The 27,605-nt window shown below is 48.4% G+C and overlaps 1 protein-coding gene across 1 annotated transcript; it reads right to left on the reverse strand.

Moving 5' to 3' along the window:
• Positions 1–1,193: 1,193 nt before the first annotated feature.
• arhgap39 (Rho GTPase activating protein 39) lies at positions 1,194–25,831 on the reverse strand (the record flags this gene model as incomplete). Its single annotated transcript, XM_079740041.1, has 11 exons — positions 1,194–1,388; positions 2,632–2,801; positions 3,196–3,287; positions 3,809–4,008; positions 6,109–6,182; positions 7,119–7,332; positions 8,063–8,248; positions 9,307–9,471; positions 10,746–12,213; positions 18,011–18,460; positions 25,797–25,831. 11 exons carry the CDS (start codon positions 25,829–25,831, stop codon positions 1,194–1,196), a joined length of 3,249 nt encoding a protein of 1,082 aa, XP_079596167.1.
• Positions 25,832–27,605: the final 1,774 nt, after the last annotated feature.

The following is a 27,605-nucleotide window of genomic DNA, read 5'->3' on the forward strand; positions in this document are numbered from 1 at the left end:
GATGGACATACGGCTTCTTTAAAACAGCTGGACGGACAAACCACACAGGACGGACACATTCGTAAATCAATCTTTGAGAGGAATGGGGGGGGGGTTAGAGGTTGTTGGGGGCATCAATGGTCCGGTACACTGAAGGCTGGGGGGGAGGTCAATGTCAATCACTCAATACTTACAATAGCCATTCCTTCATCCATGTAAATACCATTGTGTGTGTGGACATCGTTTACTCCTCTCCTTAGCTTCTTATTCGCGGTTCTGCAGTACTCCGACCCTCCTCAATCGTTGTATTGACTGTGTGCGTCAGTGTGTGTGTGTGTGTGTGTGTGTGTGTGTGTGTGCCAGTGAGAGGCAATCAGAAAACATTCCAGATGAAGTGTTTGACGCTGCAGCAGGACAGATCGTGACCACCATGAACTTCAGCAAGAACCGGGTGTGTGTGTGTGTGTGTGTGTGTGTCTGTGTCTGTGTCTGTCGGCCAGGACATTGCCTCGGCACCTTCATACTTGGGTGCCCTCGGGATACAGAGCCGAGGGCCCCGTCCCACTGGGCCCACCATACATCACCACCCTCCTCCTCCTGGCTCTGGTCCCAGCCCAGTTCACTTCACACTGGTTTGAAGTTCTTTTTTTTGTGTTCCTCCTGGGTGGGTTAAAAAAATGTGGTCAAAAGCACACCGGTGTTTTGTTGAAGAAGGCAGTGTGTTTGGTGGTCCAGACGGCTGTGTGTGTGTGTGTCTCTGTGAGTGTGTTAATGCGACCAGGGGGCATGCATGCGCTCGCGGATGTGTGTGTGTGTGTGTGTGTGTGTGTGTGTGTGCGCGCAATCATAAGGTGGTTAGTGGAGGTTATTGAGCTTTCAAAAAAAAATACAAACAAATCGGCAAAAGGCAAATGTTTCTTTTTACCCCCAGGTCATAACATTTGATGTTGTGAGCGCGTTGCTTATGTTTTTATATTTTTATATTTTTTATTTTTTCTAATCGTGACATCCCTGCCAATATATGTGTGTGTGTGTGCCGGTCTGTGTATCCTGTGACTTAATGGTGCACGCATAACGCATGGTGCACCACAGCGTCCCTGTACTAGGGGGGTAGGTGGTGGGGGCGGTGTTAGCGTTAGCGTTAGCGCGGGGCCATCATCAGGTAGCACAGGTTGAGTGTTTGTCCGGTACACTGTCGGTCACGGGTGGGGGGGCTATAGGATCCCGTCCATGAAGCTGGTGTCCAGCCGTTGGATGAGCACGCGCAGGAAGGACATCTCCTTGCGCGTGTTCTCGAAGATGATGCGCGGGTCGTCCGACTGGCACCGCAGGCAGTTGGGCGCCATCACCATGGCCAGGTTGTTGACGTCCATCTTGGTGTAGGACACGTTGGCCGCCTGGGCGAACACCTGCCGCGGCGACACACACGCACACAAGGACACGTTATGCGTTATGACGGCCTGCTCTATTTGTGTTGCCGTCCTTTGGGTTCCCTGTTACATCGATTGATTTGGTGAGTTGGGTCTTTGTGTGCGATTGGCCAGATGTGTGGGTGTCGTCCCTGCTGATTGGTGGGCCAGGTGGCCAGTTTGAAGTAGCAGCAGTGACACACACACAGAGACACACACACACACACACACAGATACACACACACCTCCATTTCAGCGGTGTTGTGCGTCTTTAGTTTAGTTGTCTTTGTCGACAGCTAAACTAAGAATTAAAAATATATATTATATTGTCAGTCTAATTTCCTTTTAATGGGCATTTGTTCGTTCTTCAAAGCTGAGGTGTAAGTGGCCACTATAAGAGGGCACTTTAAGGAATCCATGGAGATCCATCGACTTGGTTCCTGTTTGAATCTTTTCAGTTTTCATGGTGCAGAAAAGTACAATTTATTCATAGTAACCCTGCCGGACTCAAAATAAAACGACGGGGCCAGAACCCAAAACAGGACTCTTGCCAAACATGCCCTTTCTTGTTTCCATGTTGTTCAAGTTTGTAACTTCACCGAATGAAACGGCACTTAACATTCTAACCTGAAATGGTTCCTGCTCTCGCTGGATTTTAAGTGTTTGGTTACTGCTTTATTTTACTGCTTTATTTTGATTTTATTTTGTTATTTTGATGTTGTCATGGAAATATTAATCATAACTATAACATACAATTACAGATATTACATTAACTTTGATTATATAATTACTGGTCAATCTAAAAGGAACTGTTTACATTCTCCTTGGAACTAGATACCTCCCTTCGTCTCTCTAACTGAGAGATGTTAAGATAGTTGCATTCCCACTGTAGCCACGAGGTCTGATACCTTGCCAATCGGCTTCCTTTAACTGTGTTGCAGCCTTGCTTGCAGTCTTGCAGACATTTCCACTTCCCCAATAGTGTATTGCAGTTGAACTTAACAGCCTCTCCTGCCGATCCTAAACTCTCCACGATGGTCACTCCTACTCACCTTTGTGACCTCTGTTTTCACTACCCACAATGCAAACGTTTCCCTATAAGAATCTTGTTCACCCATTGTCTCACTGAATGTATCCGTGGTAACTGTGCTCCTTTCCCACGATCATGCTTTAAAATTAAATCAATGCAACGCAGCGCAGCACCGGCCGTGTGTGTGTGTGCGTGCGCCCGTGTGTGCGTTACCTGTAGGAAGCGGATGAGGTAGCAGAGCACCAGCTTGTTGATGTGTGGCAGGCCCAGCACCACGTTCACCGCCGCCTCGGGGTTGTCGTAGTGCGTAATGCAGTCCTCATAGAACTCATGAGGGATCAGCGGCTCCTCCAGCTCCCGGTACCACAGCTTCAGCAGAGAGGCTAGTGAGAGAGAGAGAGAGAGAGAGGGAGAATGAATAACAGATGTTATCAAATAAGAGATACTTCTGCTTAATCTGATTGATAATCACTTTTTCCACAGCATGTTTTTCTTTATTACCTTGTCTTTTTTAAATCATCTTAGTTATTTCCCGTTATTGCTTTGGCAATTTGTTCAAGTAGCTCAAATGCCAATAAAGCATTTTTATTTCAAATTCACGTTTGAGCGAGATGGAGACTGAGCGTGGGGAGAGCAGATACTCAACATAGCCGTGAATCACGGGGGTACTCGATGAGGAAAGAACACACTAACAACCACAGCAATGACCAAGGAACACCCGAGTAAATCCAACACCATGTGCTCCGGGCCACCTCTGGTCTCCAGAGAGCGACGTACCAGGGATGTGGGGGTCTTCCAGGCCCGTGGGGATCTTCCACTGGTCCACCTGCAGCTTCAGGGCGTTCACCTCGTCGATGTCCCCTGGAACCCTGGGGACGGGACACGGAGGACGGGTTAGGCTGAGGGGAGGCCTCCCACTACAGCAGGCCTGATACAGAGGAGCCTTACCGCAGACCTGTGTGCCCCCGACCATGGGAACACACATGGTCTGATGGAGGAGGAACATGGTTACACGGAACATGGAACGCATTGCATTCTTCCGCTGCAAATGGACATTTAAAGCATTAAAATGGGAAGCCTGCATAACTACTATGCTAATCATCACGTATACAAAAATTGTTGTTGTATGCAAAAATAATAATTGTTGCGCAGATGTATGATAGGACTATAGAAAACCCTAACCCTAAGCCATAGGACACACATTTTCAATAACAAATAATTGAAGGAATAAAAGTCGAATTATTTAGGAATCTCTCAATAAATTGGACACATTTATACCTCGACTATTTGGCACCAATTCATAAATGAATCAAGGATTCTGTCCGGTTTGGGGCGCCAGTTAAAACAGCCCCTGGAAGGAGGCTGGAGTATCCCCCGGTGGGCAGCGTACCTGAAGATGCCCTCTGTCTGGTCCCCGTTCAGCCCAAGCACCTCCTCAGAGAGCCGCGTCTGGACCCAGGGCAGCTGGCGCTCGGGGTAGCGCTCCGTCTGCAGCACCATCACCTCCTCCAGCGACGAGCCGAACATGGAGGGGCTGAAGATGGCGTTCTGCGCGTGCTTGATCTCCTCCAGACACGGCTTCTGCACGCCCTGCGGGCCGTCATGGAAAACAGGGAAATAGGTGGTGTGAGCAGCTGGGGCTCTGGGGGGGAAGGTCGGGTTTCAGGGTGGGCAATCGGGGCATCTTTCCTGTGATTGGTCTGGGGATTTCATCTGACCTGTCAATCAGAGGTGTGGGAAATGCAACACTTCTCAATGGCGGAGAAACGTAGGAAGAGAGGAGGCAGAGAGGGGGGAGTCTTTATTTTGGTTGTTTATTTTCAAAATGGTGCTCTCTCTCAAACTCTAATTTTCCACAATTTCCATTTCTTCACCTGAAAAGTTATTTTGGGCCAATGACAAGTTGATGGGAGCCCCTTGGCCCAGAATGCAACAGGGTGCTTCCTCCCCTGACAATAATTCAATGCGCAAAGCCACAGTTTCCCTGGTCACATGACAACCACACATCGACTATCGACCCGTTGGTGAGGCGAAGCATGTAACCCACTAACTAAGTAGCGCAGGAGATTGGCAGGTCAAACCCACGAGGAGCTACGGAACATTCGAGGAGGGAACGGGGGGAGAGAAAAGAGCCCACTTCTCCATTCCCCCCCATGGCCAGAAGGGGAGCTATATTTAGAGAAGGAGGTCGATGAGATAAGAGGAGCCATGGGCCCTCCTCCTCCCCAAGTCTGTCTTGGAGAGACCCCACTGACAGCACATTCGTCTGCTGTGAAAGGTTAGCAGGTTAATAGCAGTCAGACACCCGGAGCCCGTCAGGGACTGGGTTGGTGTTAGTGTGTTACTGTGTGTGGGTGTATGTAAAACCGCTGTGTGACAACCTGCCTCTATTAATACCCTGTGGGGACTGCTGGCACAGGCTGGGTAGACACTGTGCCAAAGCACCCCAGCACTGTTATCACTGCAGCTACATCCGTGATGCATCCATTAGCCATGCCACGCTTAGGCACACACGCACACACACTATTTTTGGATTGCATTCCCTTTGTATGATGTTGTCATGTTTGACAAGCGTTCTATTCCCCCTGGTGGAGCATTTGTATACTACACATACAACCTTGACAACTATTGTTGCAGGTGTTCATTGTGCATCACACATTGTGTAATTAAACTAATAAGTAATAATAAACACTTGACAGAAATCTGCTTGATTGTCCTGAAGTGCAGTGCTTTGCTGCAGGTCTTCCTATCATGTGGAATAGTAAGAGAGCACCGGAGGAAGGGGTGTCTCATGGGTTTGGTTCAGGGTCAGCTGCCCTCACATGAGCTGGGTCTTTAATCTACAAATGACAAACCTTGGATTGCACATTTAATCCCAAATGTTGAAGCCAGTGCCACAATCTTAAAGCGTGTCTCGCTGAAGGCTTTGCGTTGGCGTTTCCCCAACAACGCATCCCAGATGTGCCGATCGCCCTTAAGCCGCGGTGGATAGAACGAGCCTTTAAACCTCGGAGTCAGATGAATCGACTCATTACCATGCGAGACGGGTGCCCCGTGTGAGAGGGCATGTATCCACTAACAAGCCTTGTCACAACACATCACAGCGGGACAAAGACAACTTGATTAGGCTGCCCTCCGCACTTCATCAACCACACATGACCGGAATTGGCCCCGTTCTCGTGGTCCTCTGTCCAACAAGTTTCGGCGCTAGTCTCAGATCACTCATGAGACTTTATTTTAATACCTTCAATTGTGAAGACAGAGAAGCTCAATTCTATGCAAATGGGGCATTTCACTTTGTTTTGCATCATATTTTCTCTCAACCAATTATGCTAATTGAGGCCGGGCTCTGTGAGTGCATGGTTGGCTAACAGATTTCACCAACTCAGCCAGTAAACTATTCCCCGTGGGAAGACGAGCTACAACATCCTGTCCTGACTCCACCGTTCTGAGACAATGTGTCGGTAAAAGGAACCTCCTTCTGAATGCGTCATCCACTTGCTTGAATGAGTATCACCTCAACAGAATATCTGAGTCAAGAAACAGGAAACGAGGTGTAACTCTGCCCCTTTCAGATCTTGGTTTTGGGAACAAGCTCTGTGCCCTCTCCCCCCAGGAGTTCAGGTAACGTAATAGGACTGCTGAAGAGGATGCTGGTAATTTTGGAAACGCGTCATAGATCGTACTTACCTTCTTGGCCCCGGTTAGAGCAGCCTTGGTGAGTTTACGGTAGCAGTATTTGGCGTAACTGCTGATGGCCACTCCTGCAACAAAAGAAAAAACACATTTTAAAAGCCAACTCCTTGCTACCTCATTGATGAAGAAAGTCAGGATGATTAGAGAGGGAGGTTTTACAGTAAAAACCCTCCAGTAAATTAAGCCAGGAACGCTGGAGTCTGTAGTTCAAATATTTTAGGATTTACCCGCTCGTGTTTCTCTTCATAAATCCACATTAAATCATTGATTTGATTGATTAAATACGTAAAAAAAAAAATAATTATGCTGCCCCATGTTTTCAATGTGCTGGAAAATTAATCTATTCTGCAAGCTGTGCGACCCACACTTTTCTTTGCTGTGTAAAGGAGGTGACCCTTCTTTATCTTCGTTTCTTTCCTGATGGTCATGTGGCTGCAGTGACCCAGGCAGAATAGGATGAGAGAAACAGGGGATGAGGAGGGAGACAGAGACTCAAAGCCTATTGGCAGAGAGAACCAACTGTTGTTTTCCTTTGAGTGTGTGTCCTTTTGTTTGAAAGCCCTACAAACACCAGTACTCTGTCGGAGGAGCCAGTCAGTCAAGTTTGTGGAGCGTGGGCACGACAATGATACTAGTCCATACATAGTATTTTTTCCCTGCTCTCATACTCTCAGATATGCATTAACTTCATGGATGCCTGCGTGTGCGTGTGGTGAAAGGCTTCTCACTCAACGTTCTCCACAGTAGGGAGGCTTAAATTAAAGCCTCGTCTCTCTATCTAGGCAAGGCAACGCAATTTTATTTCTACAGCACTGTTCATACACGAACCAGACTCGAAATCATACAATAAAATGAAATAATAAAATAAAATGGATACGTAAAATAAATAAAGGCAAAGTAAAAAAAATGCATTGTAGATAGTGCAATGTATTTAGAGAGCAAAAGCAATCATAAAAGTCTTCAGTCTTGTTTTAAAATCTGTCCGTCGGTCCACACACACCCACCCTTGGTGTCGTTGAGGGGGTCCGTGTGGCGGCAGATGTAGCCCTCCAGGTAGGCGTGGAAGCGGGGCGTGGGGGGGAAGAAGGCCAGGCAGATGGCCATGAGCTCCCAGCCCCGCTCCAGGCTGTCGTAGCGGAAGTTCTCCGTGGTCTGGCGACACAGCTGGATGTAGAGCTCGTCGCGCAGGCCCTGGCTGCTCCAGCCGCGCACCACCACCTGGGCAGAGCCCCAGAGTTAAGGGTTACTCATCCAGGAAGCTCTCAGCGAGGCCCTCATCGGTGCACCGCGTGTCATTCATTACGCAACCGTGTGCATCATGGCAAGTGGTGGACGGGCTGTTACTGCAGCAGCACGGCGTAAGGATGTTTTAGGAGGATGTGTTTCAGAGCAATAGTTAAAGGTGACATATTGTACCACCAGGTGTGAGTGTGATTAGCCGTCACAAGCCGTTTTGAAAATCGGCCTCTTCTGAGACAGGTGGGAGTGTCCGCCTAGATGTGTGCTGGATAGATCAGACTACCAGCCTACCCAGTGGACTGTAGCAGAAGGTGCTCGTCTATCCGTCATACATCTCGGTGGACACGCCCACTTGTGATGTCAGAAGAGGCCGATTTTCAGAATGGCTTGTAACGGCTAATCACACTCACACCTGGTGGTATACTATGTTACCTTTAAAAATAAATCGTTTTTTTATAATTTAGCCTTAAAACCGTTGAACCTTGCTGGGAAATGATGCTTCCACAAGAAAACATGTGCTCCGCTATAAACAACAGGATTCCATTTTTTTGTAAGGAAGCTTAAATTTGCGCTTTGTGCTCTGGGCATCACCGAATTGTGCACACGATGCAGGATGGCCGGCCTGTCAGCTTTATACATGACGTCGGCAGTACTGCCTTCAGACTACACTCATCAAAAACACATCCAAAACGCCACGTCGACCACTGACCTCCAGTGCCACGACGAGGGGCTCGGTCTTGGAGCGGCGGTCCCCCATGAAGGTCTGGATGAGCTTGAAGATGTCCACCGCCTCCCGCTTCACGTTGCGGTCCGACGTGACGATCATGGGCTTCTTGATGGGCTCGCTGCTCCACGCCAGCATGTTGGCGATGGACACCTTCCTCCGGAACAGACCCTGGGAGGGGGGGAGGGGCCGAGAGGGAGGGACCAAGAGGGAGGGCCGAGAGGAAGGGCCGAGAGGAAGGGCCGAGAGGAAGGGCCGAGAGGAAGGGCCGAGAGGAAGGGCCGAGAGGAAGGGCCGAGAGGAAGGGACCAAGATGGAGGGCAGAGAGGGAGGTGCAGAGAGGGAGGAGCAGAGAGGGAGGGGCCGAGAGGGAGGGCCGAGAGGGAGGGGCCGAGAGGGAGGAGCAGAGAGGGAGGGGCCGAGAGGGAGGGCAGAGAGGGAGGAGCAGAGAGGGAGGAGCAGAGATGGAGGGGCCAAGGGGCAGGGGCCGAGAGGGAGGGATCAAGAGGGAGGGCCGAGAGGGAGGAGCAGAGAGGGAGGGGCCGAGAGGGAGGGGCCAAGAGGGAGGAGCAGAGAGGGAGGGGCCGAGAGGGAGGGCAGAGAGGGAGGAGCAGAGAGGGAGGAGCAGAGAGGGAGGGGCCGAGAGGGAGGGGCAGAGAGGGAGGGGCCGAGAGGGAGGGGCCAGAGAGGGAGGGGCCGAGAGGGAGGGGCCGAGAGGGAGGGGCCAGAGAGGGAGGGGCCGAGAGGGAGGGGCCGAGAGGGAGGGGCAGAGAGGGAGGAGCAGAGAGGGAGGGGCCGAGAGGGACATAACAGAGGTTAAGACAGCCGGATGTGTTGGCCTTATTCACCAAGCAGCCATCACGGTTTAAAAAGCTAGCATGTCGAACCAGGAGAACCACTCGGGTAAGAAGCCTATAGGGCAGAGGCATGTGTAGGCAGCGGAGAGGGAAGTGAGAGGGGAAAGACGTGGTCGTAGAGTATCGTGCTCGACAGGTAAAAAAGGATGATGCATTAAAAAGTGACGACATTCATTTTTATGATATCATTTTCTTTTAAGAATGAAAAATGTTCAATGATGTATGCAAGAAAACCATATGAAACCAATGTATGCAAGCATGAGAGGAAACATAAAGAGGATGTACACATTATACAGGCATGCACATAAGAAGGTGAGTGAGTGAGTGAGTCAGATTGTGCGGGTGAGTGAGTGAGTGAGTTCTCTGGAGCACCTGTGTGTGTTTGTTAAAGTGCTTGGAGGCCCAGTTCTCGATGTCCGTCTCGGAGGACGGCTTCCTCAGGGTGAACTCTGGGAAGACGCCACAGCTGGCACTGGGCATCATGTTGCGGGCGTTTCTGCTGGCCTCAAACTGGGCACACGCCCCCAGGTCCTCAGACTGGGGCGAGAGACAGAGAGGTACACAGCGAGGCAGAGATAGAGATGCAGAGAGAGAGTGGGGGAGAGGGAAAACAGATTATAAAACCAATTATTGCAGATCTACTGTTGTTCAGCATTTAAAAGCCAAATCTTGGTGTGCAGAAGCATACCAAGAAACATATCAATTCATGTATCAAAACAAACATTTACAAAAGGGCTTAATGGTGGAAAGGAAAATGGACGTCTGTTTAAGTTTTCCAAAGTATTTGTAAAAGTTATTCCTGAACTAGAGCTACTAGTACTAATTAATCAACTGCTGTGTTGCTCCCTGAAATCAATGGAGTCTTATCGCAGCCAATGTCCTGCTACTTCAGCATTTATGTGGACCAGTCTACGGCAATTACCCAGAAACCACCAGCACAGCAGGCCTGTGGGTGGTCGTGTGTGTGTGTGTCTTTGCGTGTGCGTGTGTTCGTATGTGTGTGTTTGTGTGCACGTGAATAACCATCATTAATTTGTCAATTCAAAAAATGTCTTAAAAGTAAGGACGCACAACCGCCTCAATGCATTTCTGCATTGTCAACATTTGCTAGAAATATACTGCTGCACAAAGGGTCACTTTCAAATCCCATTGCTGCATTGTGTTTTGAAAAATAAATAATAATAAATAACTAAAAATGACAAAGAACTGAGATACTACAGTGTTAAGGCCCCTTAGCTGATTGACAGTGGCTTTCACCGTTATATCAGCAAGTCAGTGTTCATCAAATATGGATGACATTCTAACGACAGGGTGTCGCTGTAGCTGTTTTATGAGCAGAGCCCCCACTTTGTGATGGATCCTGTCGCCATGTGAGGAGGAACAACGCATGAATTCACACCCGCCGGCCCACCCGCAAGCCTGTAGAGGGTGTTACCTGGGAGGGGTGGAGGACGGCTGGAGGACGGGTGGAGGAAGGGTGTTAGCTGTGAGGGGTGGAGGAAGGGTGGAGGAAGGGTGGAGGAAGGGTGTTAGCTGTGAGGGGTGGAGGAAGGGTGGAGGAAGGGTGGAGGAAGGGTGTTAGCTGTGAGGGGTGGAGGAAGGGTGGAGGAAGGGTGTTAGCTGTGAGGGGTGGAGGAGGGCTGGAGGAAGGGTGGAGGAAGGGTGGAGGAAGGGTGTTAGCTGTGAGGGGTGGAGGAGGGCTGGAGGAAGGCTGGAGGAAGGGTGGAGGAAGAGTGAAGGAAGGGTGGAGGAAGGGTGAAGGAAGGGTGTTAGCTGTGAGGGCTGGAGGAGGGCTGGAGGAAGGCTGTTACCTGTGAGGGGTGGAGGAAGGGCTCCGGGGAGGCCAGGCTGGTCTGCACCGACAGGCTCTTCTCCAGCAGCGCCTGGGGGAAGCCGAGGCGGTCGAAGGTGCTGCGCTTCCAGTGGTGGTGGTGGTGGTGGTGCAGGTGGCCGTCGCTCTGGGCCAGCGCCTCGTCCTCGCTCAGCGCCCGCACCACCGGCCCGGGCAGCGGGCCCGGCAGCGCGCCGTCGCTCTCGTAGCCGTCGCCCTTGCAGCCGCCCAGCGCCACGGTGGCGGCCGAGCCCCCCACCCCGGGGCCGGAGTCCCAGCTGCTGCGCTGCTTCAGCACCCGCTGCGCCTCCCAGGCCAGCCGCGCCTGGGCCAGCATGGCCTCCGACAGCGTGCCCGCCGTGCCGCGCTCCGCCTCCCCGCCGCAGCGCCCCAGCTCCTGGGGCAGCGACGGCTTGCGGCTCTTGCGCTTGCGGTTGCTGCCCGGCGAGAAGGGGCCTCCGCCACCTCCCCCTCCACCCGCCCCGGCCCCCGTGGAGGAGGAGGAGGAGGTGGTCATGGAGTGGTTGTGCGCCGAGGACGACCAGGAGATGGAGTCCTCGTAGAGCAGCCGGCCGCCGTCCCCCTCCCCGCCGTAGTCCAGCAGCAGCCGGGGGTCCCGGATGAGGGACTGGCTGTGCTGCAGCGTGTAGGACCCCCCGTAGGAGGAGCTGCTGTAGCCCCCGGGGACCGCACCGCCGCCGCCGCCGCCGCCGCCACCGCCGCCGGTGGTGCCGTAGCGCAGCAGGCGGTCGGCGGTGCGGAAGCGGGGGCTGCAGGAGGACTGCTCCACGTACACCAGCTGCTTGACGTACTCCTTGCCCGCCGGGCTGTACTCCAGGCTCTGGCTCTTCTCGGGACACTTCTGCCGGGTCAGCACCAGCTGGCCGTACGGCGAGGCGCCCTGCTTGGGCGAGTGGTACAGCGGGGACGGGGACTTGCGGGCGGGTGAGCGGCCCGCGGCGGTGCCGTAGTAGGCCGAGCCGGGGTCCGACGCCAGGTGCATGATGTCGGAGGGGGGCTCCTCGTAGATGGGCGGGGCCCCGTAGTCGGAGGGGGGCTCCTCGTAGAGCGGGGGGTCGTAGGCGTAGCGCGGCGACGCCGGCTGCGAGTCGGAGCCCGAGGGGCGGCGGTAGGTCCCGCCGCCGCCCAGCTCCGCCCGCTTGAGGAAGGGCGACTGCTGGCGCCGCTCGCCGTAGGGCGTGGGCGAGCCGGCGTCCGGGTCGCAGGAGGGGGTGGCATTGGCCGGGGGGTTGCCGCCGCCGGAGGAGCGGCGAGTGCGGGGGCCTGTCCCGCAGCCTCCGCCGCCTGCAGGGGCGTCGATGGGGTTAGGCGGGGGGTCGCAGGGGGAGTATCCGTTGCCCTGATGGGACAGGAAGCTGGGCTCGCGGTCCGTCACCTTGATCAGCATGCGCTCTTTGGTGCCGGTGTTCCATCGGAAGGGAGACGTCCTGCAGGAGAGGAGAGAAGGGAGAGGAGGGAGGAAGAGAGGAGAGAGGAGAGAGGGAGGAGAGAGAGAGAAGGGAGAGGAGAGAGAAGGGAGAGGAGAGAGAAGGGAGAGGAGAGAGGAGAGAAGGGAGAGGAGAGAGGAAGAGAGGAGAGAGGAGAGAGGGAGGAGAGAGAGAAAAGGGAGAGGAGAGAGAAGGGAGAGGAGAGAGAAGGGAGAGGAGAGAGGGGAGAAGGGAGAGGAGAAAGGGAGGGGAGAGGAAAGGAGAGAGAAGGGAGAGGAGAGGAGAGAGGAAGAGAGGAGAGAGGGAGGAGAGAGAGAGAAGGGAGAGGAGAGAGAAGGGAGAGGAGAGAGAAGGGAGAGGAGAGAGGAGAGAAGGGAGAGGAGAGAGGAAGAGAGGAGAGAGGCAGGAGAGAAGGGAGAGGAGAGAGGAGAAAAGGGGGAGGAGAGAGGAGAGGAGAGGAGAGAGGAGAGAAGGGAGAGGAGAGGAGAGAGGAAGAGTGGAGAGAGGGAGGGGAGAGAGAAGAGAGGAGAGGAGAGAGGAGAGAGGAGAGGGGGAGGAGAGGAGAGAGAGGAGAGGAGGAGTAAGGAGAGAGGACAAGAAGAATAAAAAGGAGAGGAGACAGAGACAAAGCAATTTAATTAATTAGATTCTCTACAAGACACAAAAAAACAAAAGACAAAGAGCTTTCCTGTCAAGATCGATAGTGCGGCAGCAGCTTTTATCTCTACAGGCGTGCCTTTGGGGAGATAGTGAGACCCAGTGATACCCAGGGACATACAGAGTGTTACAACTTAAAGCAGAGGAAAAAATACTGTATAAATCAACACGCCGATAATCTAGGAATAAGATGAACGCGACTCAATGTGCTTTCCGGATGCTGGTGCCGACTGCTTGGTGTGAACTCAATTTATAAATGGACTCAATAATGAAGAGCCGTCGGAAAAATAATGAACCCACCGCAATGAACTTAATGACAACTACAAAGCGAGAGTAGCGTGGAGTTGCATAGCAAGTAGCCACGTACATCCAGCATTAAAGAGGGCTGGTAATCGGCACTTCAAGGGAATGAGGTAACTGTAACACTGTGTCCACAAAACAAAAAGGGCTTTGAGGATGTATTATTCAGGTTAAAAGGTCATCCTCAATCAATCCTAAGGTGGGAATGTAACTACAGGTACAGTGATTGATAATGTTCCACGCTCAGTCCTTAAAATCTGGTGTAGTAGCAATTTGAAAAGCAACAGGGGATACAAAGCACTTCCTTAAACTTAAAACAATGGAGTGGCAGAGGCTTCATTCTTCCAAATAGATTCTCACGAGGAAGCCAGAATAAATTGTTTACCCAAAGAGTGAAGCCAATTCATTTCCCAAACGCTCTGTTCTCTGTCCATTGCAGTGAGATCTACGTTTTTTTAAATCACAGTTTGAGGTCAAACTATTGAATCGACAATGAAGGCGATCGGCATTCCAAAGTATCAGACAACCGCCAGGGATTACTGCAATTACTTAATCAACTCAAAGCCCTACATTCAGGAGGTAGTACTGCATGCTAGCCTGTTCCTGGAGAGAGTAATGTGTAAACAGCCTGAAACAATACAATGAATAGAGGTGGTCGGGTCTCCAAGCCCCAGTATTTCTGCTGACAGTGCCTGGCCCCTGGCAGAGGAGCCTGTTTAAAACCCTTGGCTCAGCTGCAGCCTTCACCAATAATATAGCCTCCAGTCTCGCTCTGCGCCTCACCACACAACCCCTTTTTGTACTCTTTAAATCCTTCCTCTTGGTGACACCAGGAGAAGAATAGGTGAGGAAGAGAGCCAGGGATGTAAAGGGCATTAGGAGAGGAAGAGGAGAAGAAAAGAAAAAAGAGGATGGAAGGTGTGAAATTGATTTCCAGATCCCCTGCGTTCCCCCGCTTTCTTAAAATGGTTTCACTGTTGGGCCCGGTGGTCTGAAGAGCTGTTCTCAACAGTGGGAAGAGAGAGCTAATGTCTGAGGGACAGAATGTGAAGTGTGCGTTTCAATTTCTCTCTCTCTCTCTAATCTTTCTCTCTCACACACACACACACACACACACACACACACACACACACACACACACACACACACACACACACACACACACACACACACACACACTTTAAAAAGGCACCCTGGCATGCACAGCACAATATGCCACAGATCCACCAGGCTGAGAGACATTTTTATATCTGCTCTTCACTTTCCATTTCCCTTTATTTTGAATTTCTCTCCCTCTGCATCTCCATTCCTTCCCTTTCATCAGGTCAGGATGAATTTATCGTTTAGTTTTGCCCTTCAAATGTACAATGTTTACTCTCTGACATCTACCTCCATCCATCACCTTCCTCCATTTTCTATTCGACTTCCACTGCTCACCTACACCATGTAACGATGTAGCTTGTGTCTCCCCTGCACACTCTCTCTCCGTCACTCTCTCTGACTCCCTACTCAATCAGTACTACTCAATCAGTACAATCCCAACCATTTACAGGCAAAGTGGACGTAGTGCGTGATCCAACGTGAATCTGTCTGTTCGGTAAACCCTTGGTTCAGTAAGCAAACCAGTGTGGGTGACATGATGCGCCTCCCGAACGTGACAGGAGGGATTGGGTGTGTGGGTGCATTAGAGGTTAGAATATAGGACAGTCATATGGAAATGTATGCAATAGCCCAGTCGGAAGTGACAGAGAACAGACATGAAGTTGTAGACCCAGCGAATGGCCTGCTTGAATGCAAATAGGGGTTGAAGCAGCATTCGGTATCCCTGGTGAGACAACCAAAAAGACGTCTGAACACGCATATACGATACACGGTTTGTTTTGACGGAGGCACGAGCAATGGGCAGTCTCTAAGAATCAGTGGTAAATGTTAACACCATGTTAATATCATATGTGGTGTTATGATGTATCGCATCGTATATTCTTCGTCTGCATCCAGCAGGTCTGACCTCTCGCGACCCGTCGGTCCTTCTGCAATAGATTCAATTATCCTTCCCCATCATTGAGAGCTCAAACTTGTTTATTCGCTCCCTTCCCGCGCCATAACTCCCCCACGATTAAACAGGATCCTCTGCGTGCGTGTTGTGACTATTTTGAGGAATCCAGAGATCAACTTGCTATCCGTGAGCAAGGGCCTGACAAACTGCCTGATAAACTGCCTGAACACACACACACATTAATAAAATGTGTGTTAATAAAAATAACCTTTAACAATTTATTATTGACAAGTGACATTAGTTTGTGCTTGTATTCATAATGCATATGGGATGTACCCTTGCATGTGACAGATGCATAATTAAGTGTTTAGGATGGTAAACAAATGCTGTTTGAGCCATCTCCATCACCCATAACAATGTTTGTAATAAGAGATTTAAAAACGTCTTGGCAGTGCCTTGATCGTAGAAAACATAAATCACATTTAAGCTGGTATTACTTGTTCATTTCTTACCCGACAAACCGTTATTCAGTGTGATTGGTGCTAAAGACGTGCAACGATGGGTTTCATTGAATTCCACACACTTGCATAACATGTTGCAGAGTGCCCTGCACAAAGCACCACAGGAGTGACTGTTTATCGAGTGTTTAATGTGTGTGGCGGGTCGGTGCGGGGGTGTGTACACGGCGTACAGGACACTGTGACCCCAGCCAGAGGTACCCACCAATCACTGCAGAATTACTGCGGCAGATTTCAGCAAAAAACGAGTTTGACGGTAGAGGGAGAGGGCGAGAGAGAGAGATGGAGAGGGAGATGGAGTGAGGGGGGGGGAGAGATGGAGATGGAGAGGGAGGGGGAGAGAGCTGTAGATGGAGAGGAAGAGGGAGGGGGAGAGAGGGAGACAGGAAGAGGGAGATCAGGAGAGGGGGGGAGAGAGAGAGGGGGAGGGGGGGGAGCAAGACGGGAAGCAGAGAAGAGACAAGAGACGAGAGGTGCCAATCAATACGAGACACATGGATAAAGTGGACAGAGTGATAAAGAGTGAGAGTGATTAAAGTGATAAGGAGAAATGGAGGATAGAACGCGATGAAAGAGCCCCCCCCCCCCCCCCACACACACACACACACACACACACACACACACAGTTCTTTATTTACCATGTTATTCTCACAATGTTTTATGTGAATTGATTTTATAATTATATGTGCCCTGCGGCAATGACTATCAAGCCTGCTGAGAGAGACGGAGAGTGAGCGAGATAACGAGAAGGAAAACGGGATAAAAGAGGGAATTGACTGGCATAGTGATAATGAAAATCCCACTTTGATGCTCACTCAGGACAGTAGGAAGAGAAGGGGAGGGGAAACAGGCAGTGTGCCGTTTCCTCCTTGTTTAGCACGCCAGAAAGACTGGCTCTTTGACTAGGAGACACGAACATGAACGCATTCATCAAATCATCCTTCGAGGAACGTTGAAAGGCCCATAGCGTTCCTTCGTGGCGCTAGCTGCCATCCTAGCCGTCCCCGGGAACCTCTCTCCGGTGAATTAAGTCGGGTTAGAAGCCTGTGACGATAAGGCAGCAGACGATGGAGGCTACGTTGAACCAATTAGGTGCAGCGCTTGAAGAGAACATTGCAGGCTCCGCCACGACCTTGCCGTTAAACAACGCCCTTGCGAAGCCAGCCGAGGATAGAGACAGAAATCAAAAGGTGGAGCGTGAGTCACGTTCAGCCCTGGCTTTTCCCCCGTTGTCTCTGCAGTGTCCTGTGTGACGAGACTGAACAGGGGGGAAATAAACCCTGTTTCATGCAGCCTTCACCCTAGGGCGGCAGTAGCTCAGGAGGTAGAGCGGGGTGGCTGGTAGAGGGTTGCTAGTTCGATCGCCAGCACTGTCGAGTTGTCCCTATGCAAAGCACCTGTGAATGTGTGTGTGTGAATGGGTGAATGCTAGGCAATAATGCAAAGCGCTTTGGGTGGCCACTGGTTACAAAAAGAGCTATATAAATGCAGTACATCCTTGGCCCCAGGTTGTACTTGATACGAGTAGTATTGTGCTTTATGGCAATTTGCAATTTTTCACACGCTATCAGTGATGCTTCTTCCTGATCCGCTGTGGCTACATTACCCAGAATAACTTCCCTCACATCTCACGTCTTTCTGAGCTGCCAGGGTGTTGGCGGATTTATCTCAGTACTGATTAAACTCTTTTTTATTATCCACCATTGCAGCGATTCACAGATCATAATCAAGTGATAAACTCTCTGCGTGGGCGATCTGCAGAACAACATTTTAAAGGATGAACCGATCACATGACATTAGCAAATGTATGAGTAAAAATAAAAACCTGGAACAGGTGAGCTTAGCTTAGCATATCACTGGGCAGCGAACACGTAGGCTCCCTACACAATCAATGGCCCACCAGCACTTCACTACACCATCAACCATCTGGTTGCCCTTTAAAATCGTTTTTTGAAAAGGGCATCCCCTTGGTGATTGGAAGAAACAACGTCGATCACCATCCATCACGTAGATCCTCACCGGACGCTGATGTGTCCGGGCTACAAGCGCACAACTTGCACATAATGATATTCTTCTTAATTTTGCACAATTTAGAATTTATTTATTGTAAATATTACTTATTTTAATTTGACCAAATCTTTTCTTTTCCCTTATTGGAGACAATCGCAATTTCGATTCCTGAGTTTGTCTGGAAGATATTTTGGAATTGAAAATAAAGCGGCCTTCGAGTTTCAACTTCAAGCCAGTCAGGATTGGATTCTCGCGTGATCCTGCTCTTGCATGCCCAGCAGCACAACGCAGCACTAGGAGAAAGACCCCCACTTACTTCTCCGGCTCATCGCCCCGGCTGCCCTGCTTGTCGGCCTCCTGATCCAGGGACGAGGAGGTGCTGCCTTCGCGGCTCACCCCGCTGTTGCGCCCGGGGCTGTTGTCTCCGGATGTCCTTCCCCCTCCGCTGCCACCACCTCCACCTCCTCCGCCGCTGGTGGGACGGGAGACGCATGTGGCGCCGGCGTCGGCGTGCTGCTTGAGCGTCTGCAGCTTGGCCAGCGGGATGATGTCGCAGGAGTGCGGCCGGTGCCACACGGTGCGCTGCGTGGCCGCGTTGTAGTAGTAGAAGCGCGAGGTGTTGGGGTCGTACAGCTCCCACCACTGGTTGTCGCCTGTGCGCTTGATGCGCACGCCGGCCGGCGGGTCCCACACGCACTCGCCCGTCAGCAGGTTGGCGTACATGCGCTCCCGCGTGCGCGGCTCAATGATCTCCACCCACTCCAGCCTGTATGGGGGAGAAGAGGGGGGGGGGGGGGGGGGGGTTACTGGTTTAGAGGTGGGTCAGGAAGTGGATGTGTAAAGACCCAGCAGGGATAAACGGATGCAGAGAGATGGAGGGGAACGAGAAGATGAGGCTTGGAGGAGTTAGTTAATCAGGGGGTTGGCCCACCAGCAAGCAGCAGTAATAACAGCGGCAGAAACCGTTGCTTTGGGCTAGATCTGATATCTATCAATATCTCTCTGCATATATACGTATATCTATGTCTACCAAAACATGACTCCCGTTCTCCCCCCAGCACTACGAACAACAACATCATCAAGAGGACGTTTTTTGGAATATCGAAAACATGTCATCTCCGTATTTTTTTAATTGGAGACGCTGCAGCGGCTTTGTCTGAAGAATTTACTGCAAGACCAGAATGCTCCAGAACGGTTTTCCCGTCCTCTCTCGCCGATACTGGCTCAATGGAGGCAGGTCGGGAGATTGTCCCATCATGAGAACCTCATCAGAACACCTGGAATGGGACTGGGTGATCTTTACTTTTAAATACAATGACAGATAGAGTGTGCCTTTTTTGGGGTTATGTTGACCTTGTATGAGGCCCTTGAAGCTGCTGTAGACAAGATCTGAGAGTGGCAAAGAGAGCAGAAAAGAGCAAGATTTTGAAAACATACAACCCAAAATGAACACGCCCTCCCTCTCAACTCCCTCTGCATGTTTCTCTGGCATTGAGAAGTTTTGTGGAGCTATGATAACGCTGTGTGTGTACATATTGACAGGCAAGATGAATTGCACACAAACCTATCAGGGAAGAGAGGACCTGATTGGTCAGAAATGGGCCGGGAGCTGTGTAAAATCGAAATAGTCTCATACAGAGGCAGGCGTAGTCAACCAGGTTAGATATTACTCACTGTATTTCACTCACTGTAGCTGACGAATGGTATTTCTAATAAACTGCACTCAAATTATAGTTCTTAAATCTTACCAACAGCACCTTTAAAGCCCTCAAGCCTAAGTAAATAAATAAGTAGCAATGGTTGCAAATGGGCTAAACATCTAAACATTTCTCTGGCGTGTGTGAGGGGTAAGCTTTGGAGGAGCGCCAGTTCCCATGATTCATTAGTCCTGCTGGGAGCTGCAGGGCTGGGTCACACAGCTCAACGCCATCACACACACACACACACACACACACACACACACACACACACACACACACACACACACACACACACACACCAAATGAGACTACATTCTCATGCATGTGCTACTAATAGAACACAGCAGTTTTGCGTGATTTAACACAATACAATCTGTGATGTTAATGCAGAGTAACACAACAGAAGCACTCCGACAACAATCTCATTGAGGTTCACAGCAAGAGCCATGTTAAAAATGATTTTCATCAAAACAAAGCTCTGCACCAAGATCATGCTCAACCTCAAAATACAATCGTTACAATAATACGTTCAATCCAAAGCGTACACTGTCTAATTAGGATTCTACTGGACAGGTGATTTTTGAATAAGAGAAGATGAATGAAATTAAGGATTTAAATTGCTTCAATAAGCACTCGAATGAATGAGGTAATAATTTATTAGGTCATTTCAGATAACAGCATGCATTTCTGCTGGTTGGAAATGACTCAGCCAAAGGTAATGCGGTAGGTCAAAGAACAGAATGTGTGTGTGTGTGTGTGTGTGTGTGTGTGTGTGTGTGTGTGTGTGTGTGTGTGTGTGTGTGTGTGTGTGTGTGTGTGTGTGTGTGTGTGTGTGTGTGTGTGTGTGTGTGTGGTAACGTTCAGCAGGTTGGTTTGATTAACTGGCCATCTGTCTCCCGCTCTCTCACCCCCTGTGAAAAGCTGGTTTTATGGTGTGTTTGTGTGTCCATTGTGTGGGGGGCTTAACGGAGCCTCGATCTCAGCCCTGCCAGTGATCCTACCATAACACTCTTAAGTGGCTGATTGAGTCTTAACAGGAGCGGATGGGATGGTTTGGACCCCTGAGCCTTCAGCACTGTTCCTGATGAGCACTGCAGCAGAGGAACACTAACACTGACTAATCAGACTCCAATTAGAACTGTGAATCTTACCCACAGCGCCTTCAAGAAAATATGGTAAAAAAGTGAATTGCAGATTTCTGTTGTATAATATTACGTGAATTATAGGTTTAAGAATATTGTAGCTCTCTTATTTATGATTATTTCTCTCCACTGGACATCGGATGATGTGCACTGTCTAAATATGCCGGTGAGTTTGTGAGCAGGCAAGTAGTTTTGTGTATGAGACAGTGGACTGTGTTGGGAGTGTGCGCATTCGGTTATGTCAACACATTATGATCAATGCACGAGGGCACATGTTGTATGAAGTCATCACACACACACACACACACACACACACACACACACACACACCTTTTAGCATATGAGGGAACACTTAAAACGTGTACTTCAATAGGTCTGCATTTATGTATATAGATCTGGATTCGACATACTGCTCATTTTGACTTTATTACTTTTGGCACATTGTGGCTACATGACTTGAGCCATAACTCATATATATAGTGAACAAGCTAATTTCCATACATTATAACATTATAGCCCTGCAAAAGAATACTCTTCTTCAATTTAAAAAGCAGAAGGCTGGTGGAAAATAGACTAGCAGCAGCAAGTACCCATCCTGGCCTAGCCTAAGGTTTGCAGAATGTGCCTTTTTACAGTAGACAGGGGATTTGTATTGGAGTACAGTAGCTCAACCAGTGTTGAACCTTAATTAATTATAAATGAGGCCATTAAAATATTAGCATTACAGATTGTTCATTGAAAAACAAAATGTACGACCAGCCCTACTTCAGCATCTTGTATGCAGGATGGGGAGCACATGTACTGCAGATTCAGATTAATAATAATAAGTCAAGTATTCTCATTGCATCTCACGACAAGAGCACACGGGTGGGCTCATTGTTGCCTTTCAGTGACATTTTCTGTTTATATTGCTTGATGAGCACAGTTGGAATCCCCAATTGCTTCATTGTATGATGTTAAAACAAGCTTGATTAATACTGACATGGTGATATTCCACCCAGCCCAGCAGGGTCCCCAATTCTGCCTTCAAGTATGGGGAAATGTGTCCTCATTACCGATTGGATTTACTTGCAATTCTCAATTGAAGTTATCAATTAATGAGGAACAAACTCTGTGTTAGTATTCATATCAGGATAAAGTTGTTTCAAAATCACATTCGATGATAATGCAACTGAAGAAACAGTATCTTTCACGATTTGGAAATTGCACTCCCTCATGTTGTGATAGTGATATGAAATCAATACAGTTTCCAGCCCTAGACGGCTCCAGAAGCAGACATCGCATGACATCACCTGGCACCATCTTAGGCCAATCACAGAGCATTGAAAACCAACCATCAACACATTGGAGCCAATGTCCATGAGGTTAAAATGCGCTATCTAATAATATAACTAGCATGATGAGAAGGAGAAAAGAGAAGTTATTAAGCAGGGTTGGATTGTACATTATCTAGTCTGGGAAATGTTGTCCTCTGTCTGGCAGAGTGCTGGGCGCATAAGGGTAGGGCCAGCCCCCTGTGGGGTACAGGGAGAGTGCAGGGAAGATTGGGTTTGGTTCGGGGGGGGCTTGGGATGTGTGTGTGTGTGTGTGTGTGTGTGTGTGTGTGTGTGTGTGTGTGTGTGTGTGTGTGTGTGTGTGTGTGTGTTCACTCCCTGTGGCTGGGAATACAAGGAGGAGGAGAAGGATGGAGGGGCGATTGGTGGTACACACCGCATTCCCTACTATGTGAGAGTGAGTGCCTGAAAGCAAACGGATGAAGACATGATTCCATTACATCCGCATAGTACAGTAAAGGTGGTGGACATGTGTTTATTATGCACTATACTACACAGGCCCCCGTCTGTCTATACAATAACAACACTCACAAGCTTAGGACTCATGCCTAGCGTACACTTCAAACATAGGCAGGTTTTTTCATTTGTGGATACAACGGATACATCTTGAGCATCTCTTGTCCAAAGTGCTAGAGCCAATTAGTGCCAAGCCTGTTTGTGTTCCCCGGGGTTCTTGGGGAGTAAGCAGATGGTTAAAGCTTTGTGCTTCAACATGGCTAATTAGAATGGTAAACTTACTTCCTAAGTGAACGGAAAAAACTAAAACCCTCAGGGTTGTTTGTTGGTAGATCTGTAGAAAATGCCTGAAGGGGTATTTTTAGACGGACAAAAATCATAAAACCCTCATTTTCGAGTGGCAAGGAAATGTAGGCTTGGATGAAATTGGTGAAATCATCCCCCCCTGTCAGCACCCTGGCCCGAGTCTTACCAACCCACTAATTAGTGGTAAACATGCAGTTATACCAACTGCACAAAAGGTTATCTTACGTGTTTGTTTCATTGTTATTGTCACTAACTTTATCCCTTTAACTACATTAAATACTTGGATTGGATTCATGTCCAAAAAAAACTAAATTTCGACTCTTTTTATACACAGTCAGACGATCAACCCATAATCAATTAGCGGTTTAAAATATGTGGTTGTGCCACACACAGCTGCAGGCCAGGCAGGGTGTGGGATCGTCCAGGGGAGAGGCGGATCAATCAGCAGCAGATGTCCCTACATTTGTTTCTGCGTTCTTCCTCTGAGCCCAACACCACCAGCGAATTCTTTCATCGGTTTGAAGAACAAACTGAATGAAGAACAAACTGTTCTTCATCTGGATAACTGCCTCACAGAGAGAGCCTCGCTGGGCTCCGCTCCTTTCTCGTTACACAGGGGTGTAAAAGAATAATAATGAAGAAATGCCAACACGTCGTCTCACAAAGCCTCTCCTGACATAACTGGTACAGCTGAGGCTAATCGCCGTCAGCATCAAGAGCCAACTCTGTGCTCTTCTTTTGGCAGAGCCGTGTGTGGGATAAGGGGGGGGGGGACAGACACACACACACACACACACACACACACACACACACACACACACACACACACACACACACACACACACACACACACACACACACACACAGTGTTTGGGCTTTACACAAGCCACCAAGGTAACTCCCATAAGAAAATCAAATGTTCCATAGGCTTCATTTCTGGGCCTTATGCTTTAGGGGCTGCAGTAGTAGAATGTACATCTGCAGACCTGGTATTGACATGCGTCAAAATAAAGTGCTGGGGCTGGTGGAACAACTGCTGTTCCTGGGTACTGCGATGGAACAACTGCTGTTCCTGGGTACTGCGTCCCAGGACGGCCGCTCACGGAAGACAAGCATTCCACTCAGATGACAGCTGCCTCCAGTCTGTCAAGAGGCCGTTGACAGAACTGTATTAAAGAAAAACCAAACCCTAAAACAGCGTACTTTTGATGAATAGTGGGATGGTGGATAACATGGAAGCAATATGGATAGAGCCTGGTCCAAATCCAGAGTTAAACCCACAAAAGGTTTTAAAAACATTGGACAAGATTTAAATAGACTCAAACTGCCTTTAATAGTAACTGGCAGTTTTGGGTTAGCAGGTAACGTTAATCAAACGTTAAGTGAAAAAAATGTGTCTGCCGGTCATGTCACAAAAACAGGCTTCTTTTTACCTTTGTGGATAGTGTGCAGGCCTAGCTTAAACAACGGTATTTCGTTTTCCTTTCACAGATTTCAGCCAGCCAAGCCAAATGATGGCAAGCCCCCATGTAGCGATGGTTAAGATTGTGCAGCAAAACAAAAGGCATTTAGTTAATGACAGACATTAATCAGTAGGCCGACAGATATCAATGTTGTTATCCTTTGTGTATAATGGCCCTTATGTCCATTTTTAGGGTTAGGCCTAATGGATGCACCCGCATGCATACTATAAAAGCTGAATCAATGATTTGACATTATAAATTATAGAAAATATAATACATCTATTACTGTAAGTGTTCTGTAGTGCTAATGTTAGATAGCCAACCAACTTAAATGCGTTTGTCAATCTTCATTTTGGTGGCGTTAGACACACAAGCAGCTTTTTATCCTGTGTAAGTCAATGCTGGTAGTAGTATTAATCAATCAAGCAACCATAATTAAGCCACCTTAATAAAGTATGTATCACAGGCCCTAGTCCTTCTAAGACACTTGAGATGTGTGAAATAGCAACTGCATAAACCTACAGAAGAAAAAAAAAACATTTTTACTTTGCCGTTAAGCTTTAATTTTAACAAAATGTGTTTGAAAAAAAAATTAATTACCATTAACACAAACATGAACTAATTTTTTTATGAAGCCTTTTTGTAGCGCGATACCCATCAAATGCACAATTGAATAAGCAGTTTCCCAACAGTGTGGGTGAGATAATCTTTTCTAAAATAATTTTCAATTCCCCATGCAGGCTGGCTGGCAGACTCATGCCCAGGCCTGGAGACAAGGTCTGATTACCGCAGCCCACAGCGTCCCTATCTCCGGGCTGGCTTTTTATTTGGAGTACTGGAGGTGGTTCTGGATCCTTGACCCGAGTGTACGAGTCCGGAGCAGAACTAGTCAACACTTCAGGTGTTTTGAATTCTCGAATCTCTTACAATTTGATTGGACAATTTTTAGAGATGCACTTATCAGGAGCAGTGTGCCTTCAAAGCATATTTAGAATTTCATAATAACAAAGGATTTGTGTGCCCAGGGTAGCAAAGAGGAGATAAATCCCCTCTTAAAACACAAATTCCCTAATAGAATTAGGGGGATTTTTACAATTTAAGCATAGGGTTAATATCAACATTTAAATCTAGATTGTGCATCATGTTCTGTTCAAAGCATCCAAATTGAAGGGGAACTGGGAATAGCTGCAACAAAATTTTATTTGGAGGATGGGTCATAAGGAATACATGTTCAAAATGTATGTTTTAATTGGGCACATTGAATTGGGCTTTTGGGGGTCAATGTTCAACAATCGATTACTGATATTGGTTGTTTCGAGTTCACTGTAGTGCAGATATTTATGAGATGAGGGGTTTGTTCTACTAATTAAAGTAGAATTGCCTACTTATCGAGAGCAAACAGACACAGGGCAGGTAGGTAGGCTTAGGTTCAGAAAGACAAGACACCTGTTCAAGTAGGTTAGTCTGATCACAACCTTTGAGAGACGTGTTGGACAGAATCTGGACAAAAGGATGGGCAAGCTGGACACACTTGTCTAGATAAGGGATGGGCATTTAAATTCATTTCTATATGAATTTGTGAGTACTCCATTCAATTATTATCAACCAAGAACTCCCCAAATACATCAAACAATGACAATAGGGTCCAACATGAATAGCGAAGCGAAGACGGGGGAAGGCGTTGGGGTACGCCCACCTTACTGTGCCTCACAGCACACCGTGCTTTCCTCATACATCTTCATCACCACAGCGGTTCTTGCTCGTCACCATAATCTTCTTCTAAGCAAACGGCCTCCGCCAACGGAAGCCGTCTCCTTACACAAAGCTTAGCGGGAGCCTATCTCCAGTCACCGTTTTCGTGATGAGCTTGCTAATCTTCTCTGAACTAGTGGAATTACAACGGCTTGTTTCTCACGCTGCTAGAAAATGAGGTGATGCAAGACTGCCCGTTATCTGTTTCCACCGTTTTCTCTTTTTGCTTAATGCGCAAATGGTTAAGCACCTAACTAGGGGTTCTATGCTAAGTTTACCATTGCATACTAGCTTGGCACATTCAGTTAGTTTATTTTGTTGTGATACTTTCATACATCACTCTTATGCCTGGGTGCCATTCTGCATGTAACCTTAGATTAAGTGATGTTTGACAGTTACAACACTGCAATTACTGATTTCCAAATCAAGGACTCATTCCTAGGACTCAGGGACCCCTAGTCTTGATTAGGACAAGGATGTATGAACTGCCTACGGAATTCTTGAAAGATTGGATTCTGTCACTGCATGCAATAATAATTGAAGCTTGTGAACTCGCGCCCGGTCGACCACTGCTAGGTTGGACGATGAAATGCAGGTGGCAGATCCTCTAAGGGCCGAACAAGTCTCTCAACTCTAGGGAGGCATTTGGAAACGACCACCCCATCAACATTCATTTCGGAATATGAAACTTTGGTAGCCCCTTCACTACATCTCCAACTTTTTCTGCTCCTCTAACCAACACGTTCTCTGATGAATGAATTTATGGTTGTGTGTGTATGATCTAGGAGAGGAGGTTTTCAGAAAGCGAGAGAAAGAGATGAGGCAAGGCAGATGAGATCGACGGAAGGCAGAGGTGACCAGTGATGCATGCGTCATTAGGTCAGGACAACAATGGGTCACGGTGAATATCGAGTGTACACTTACTGGTAAACGTTTTCTTTACAATGTGTAAGTGTTCTGAGCCACAGGGTTCTCTACTCAGGATGGGCTATTACCCTATAGCTTCAAATGATATACTGGGCTGTGGAACTGAGCTCCCTTGTGATACTTTAATGACGCTCATTAGCTTAGATAGCCCATACTGAGCAGGTAGCTCGGTTCGTCTGAACACTGTCATTAAATTATGTGACCTGCAATGTAGCCTTCTATTTCCAAAACCTGCGTGTGTCAACGACTACCATATAATATAATCTATCTAGAGGGATTTTTCATACAGAAGGGTCAATCACGCCATAGCTAGAATGAAAGGTCCTTCCGCAATAACATTGTCCTAAAATGTTGACAACCGGATGTGCATCATGTTCCAGTATGTTGTTCCCTATGGTGAGAATACTTCTGAGTACGCGTTTCCATAACTAAGGCCATGACATTACTTTTTTTATAGATTGATTTCTTATTCATATGCAACAATGAAATTCTGCGATGAAGTTAAAAAACAAAAAAAACATCCCATTGTTGTTATAAAACAATGGGATGCTGGTGAAACACACACACGTGAGGTTAATGCATATCTGGGAGTAAGACAGATGATACATGCTTAGTATTGTATATATCTAATGTGTATGTGATATCTCATTCTCATGCACACTCCACAGTGTACACAGAGAGGCTCATCCAACCCAGTACCGGCATTTGTAGGGCTTACAAACAAAAGGACACGCACTCAAAGGAAAAACAACAGGTGGCTCTCTCTGCCAATAGGCTTTGAGTCTCTGTCATCCCCCGTTTCTCTCATCATAGTCCTCATGGGTCACTGCA

This window comes from Pollachius pollachius, assembly GCF_949987615.1.
Source record: "Pollachius pollachius genome assembly, chromosome: 7".
In the NCBI taxonomy this organism is placed as follows: Eukaryota; Metazoa; Chordata; class Actinopteri; order Gadiformes; family Gadidae; genus Pollachius; species Pollachius pollachius.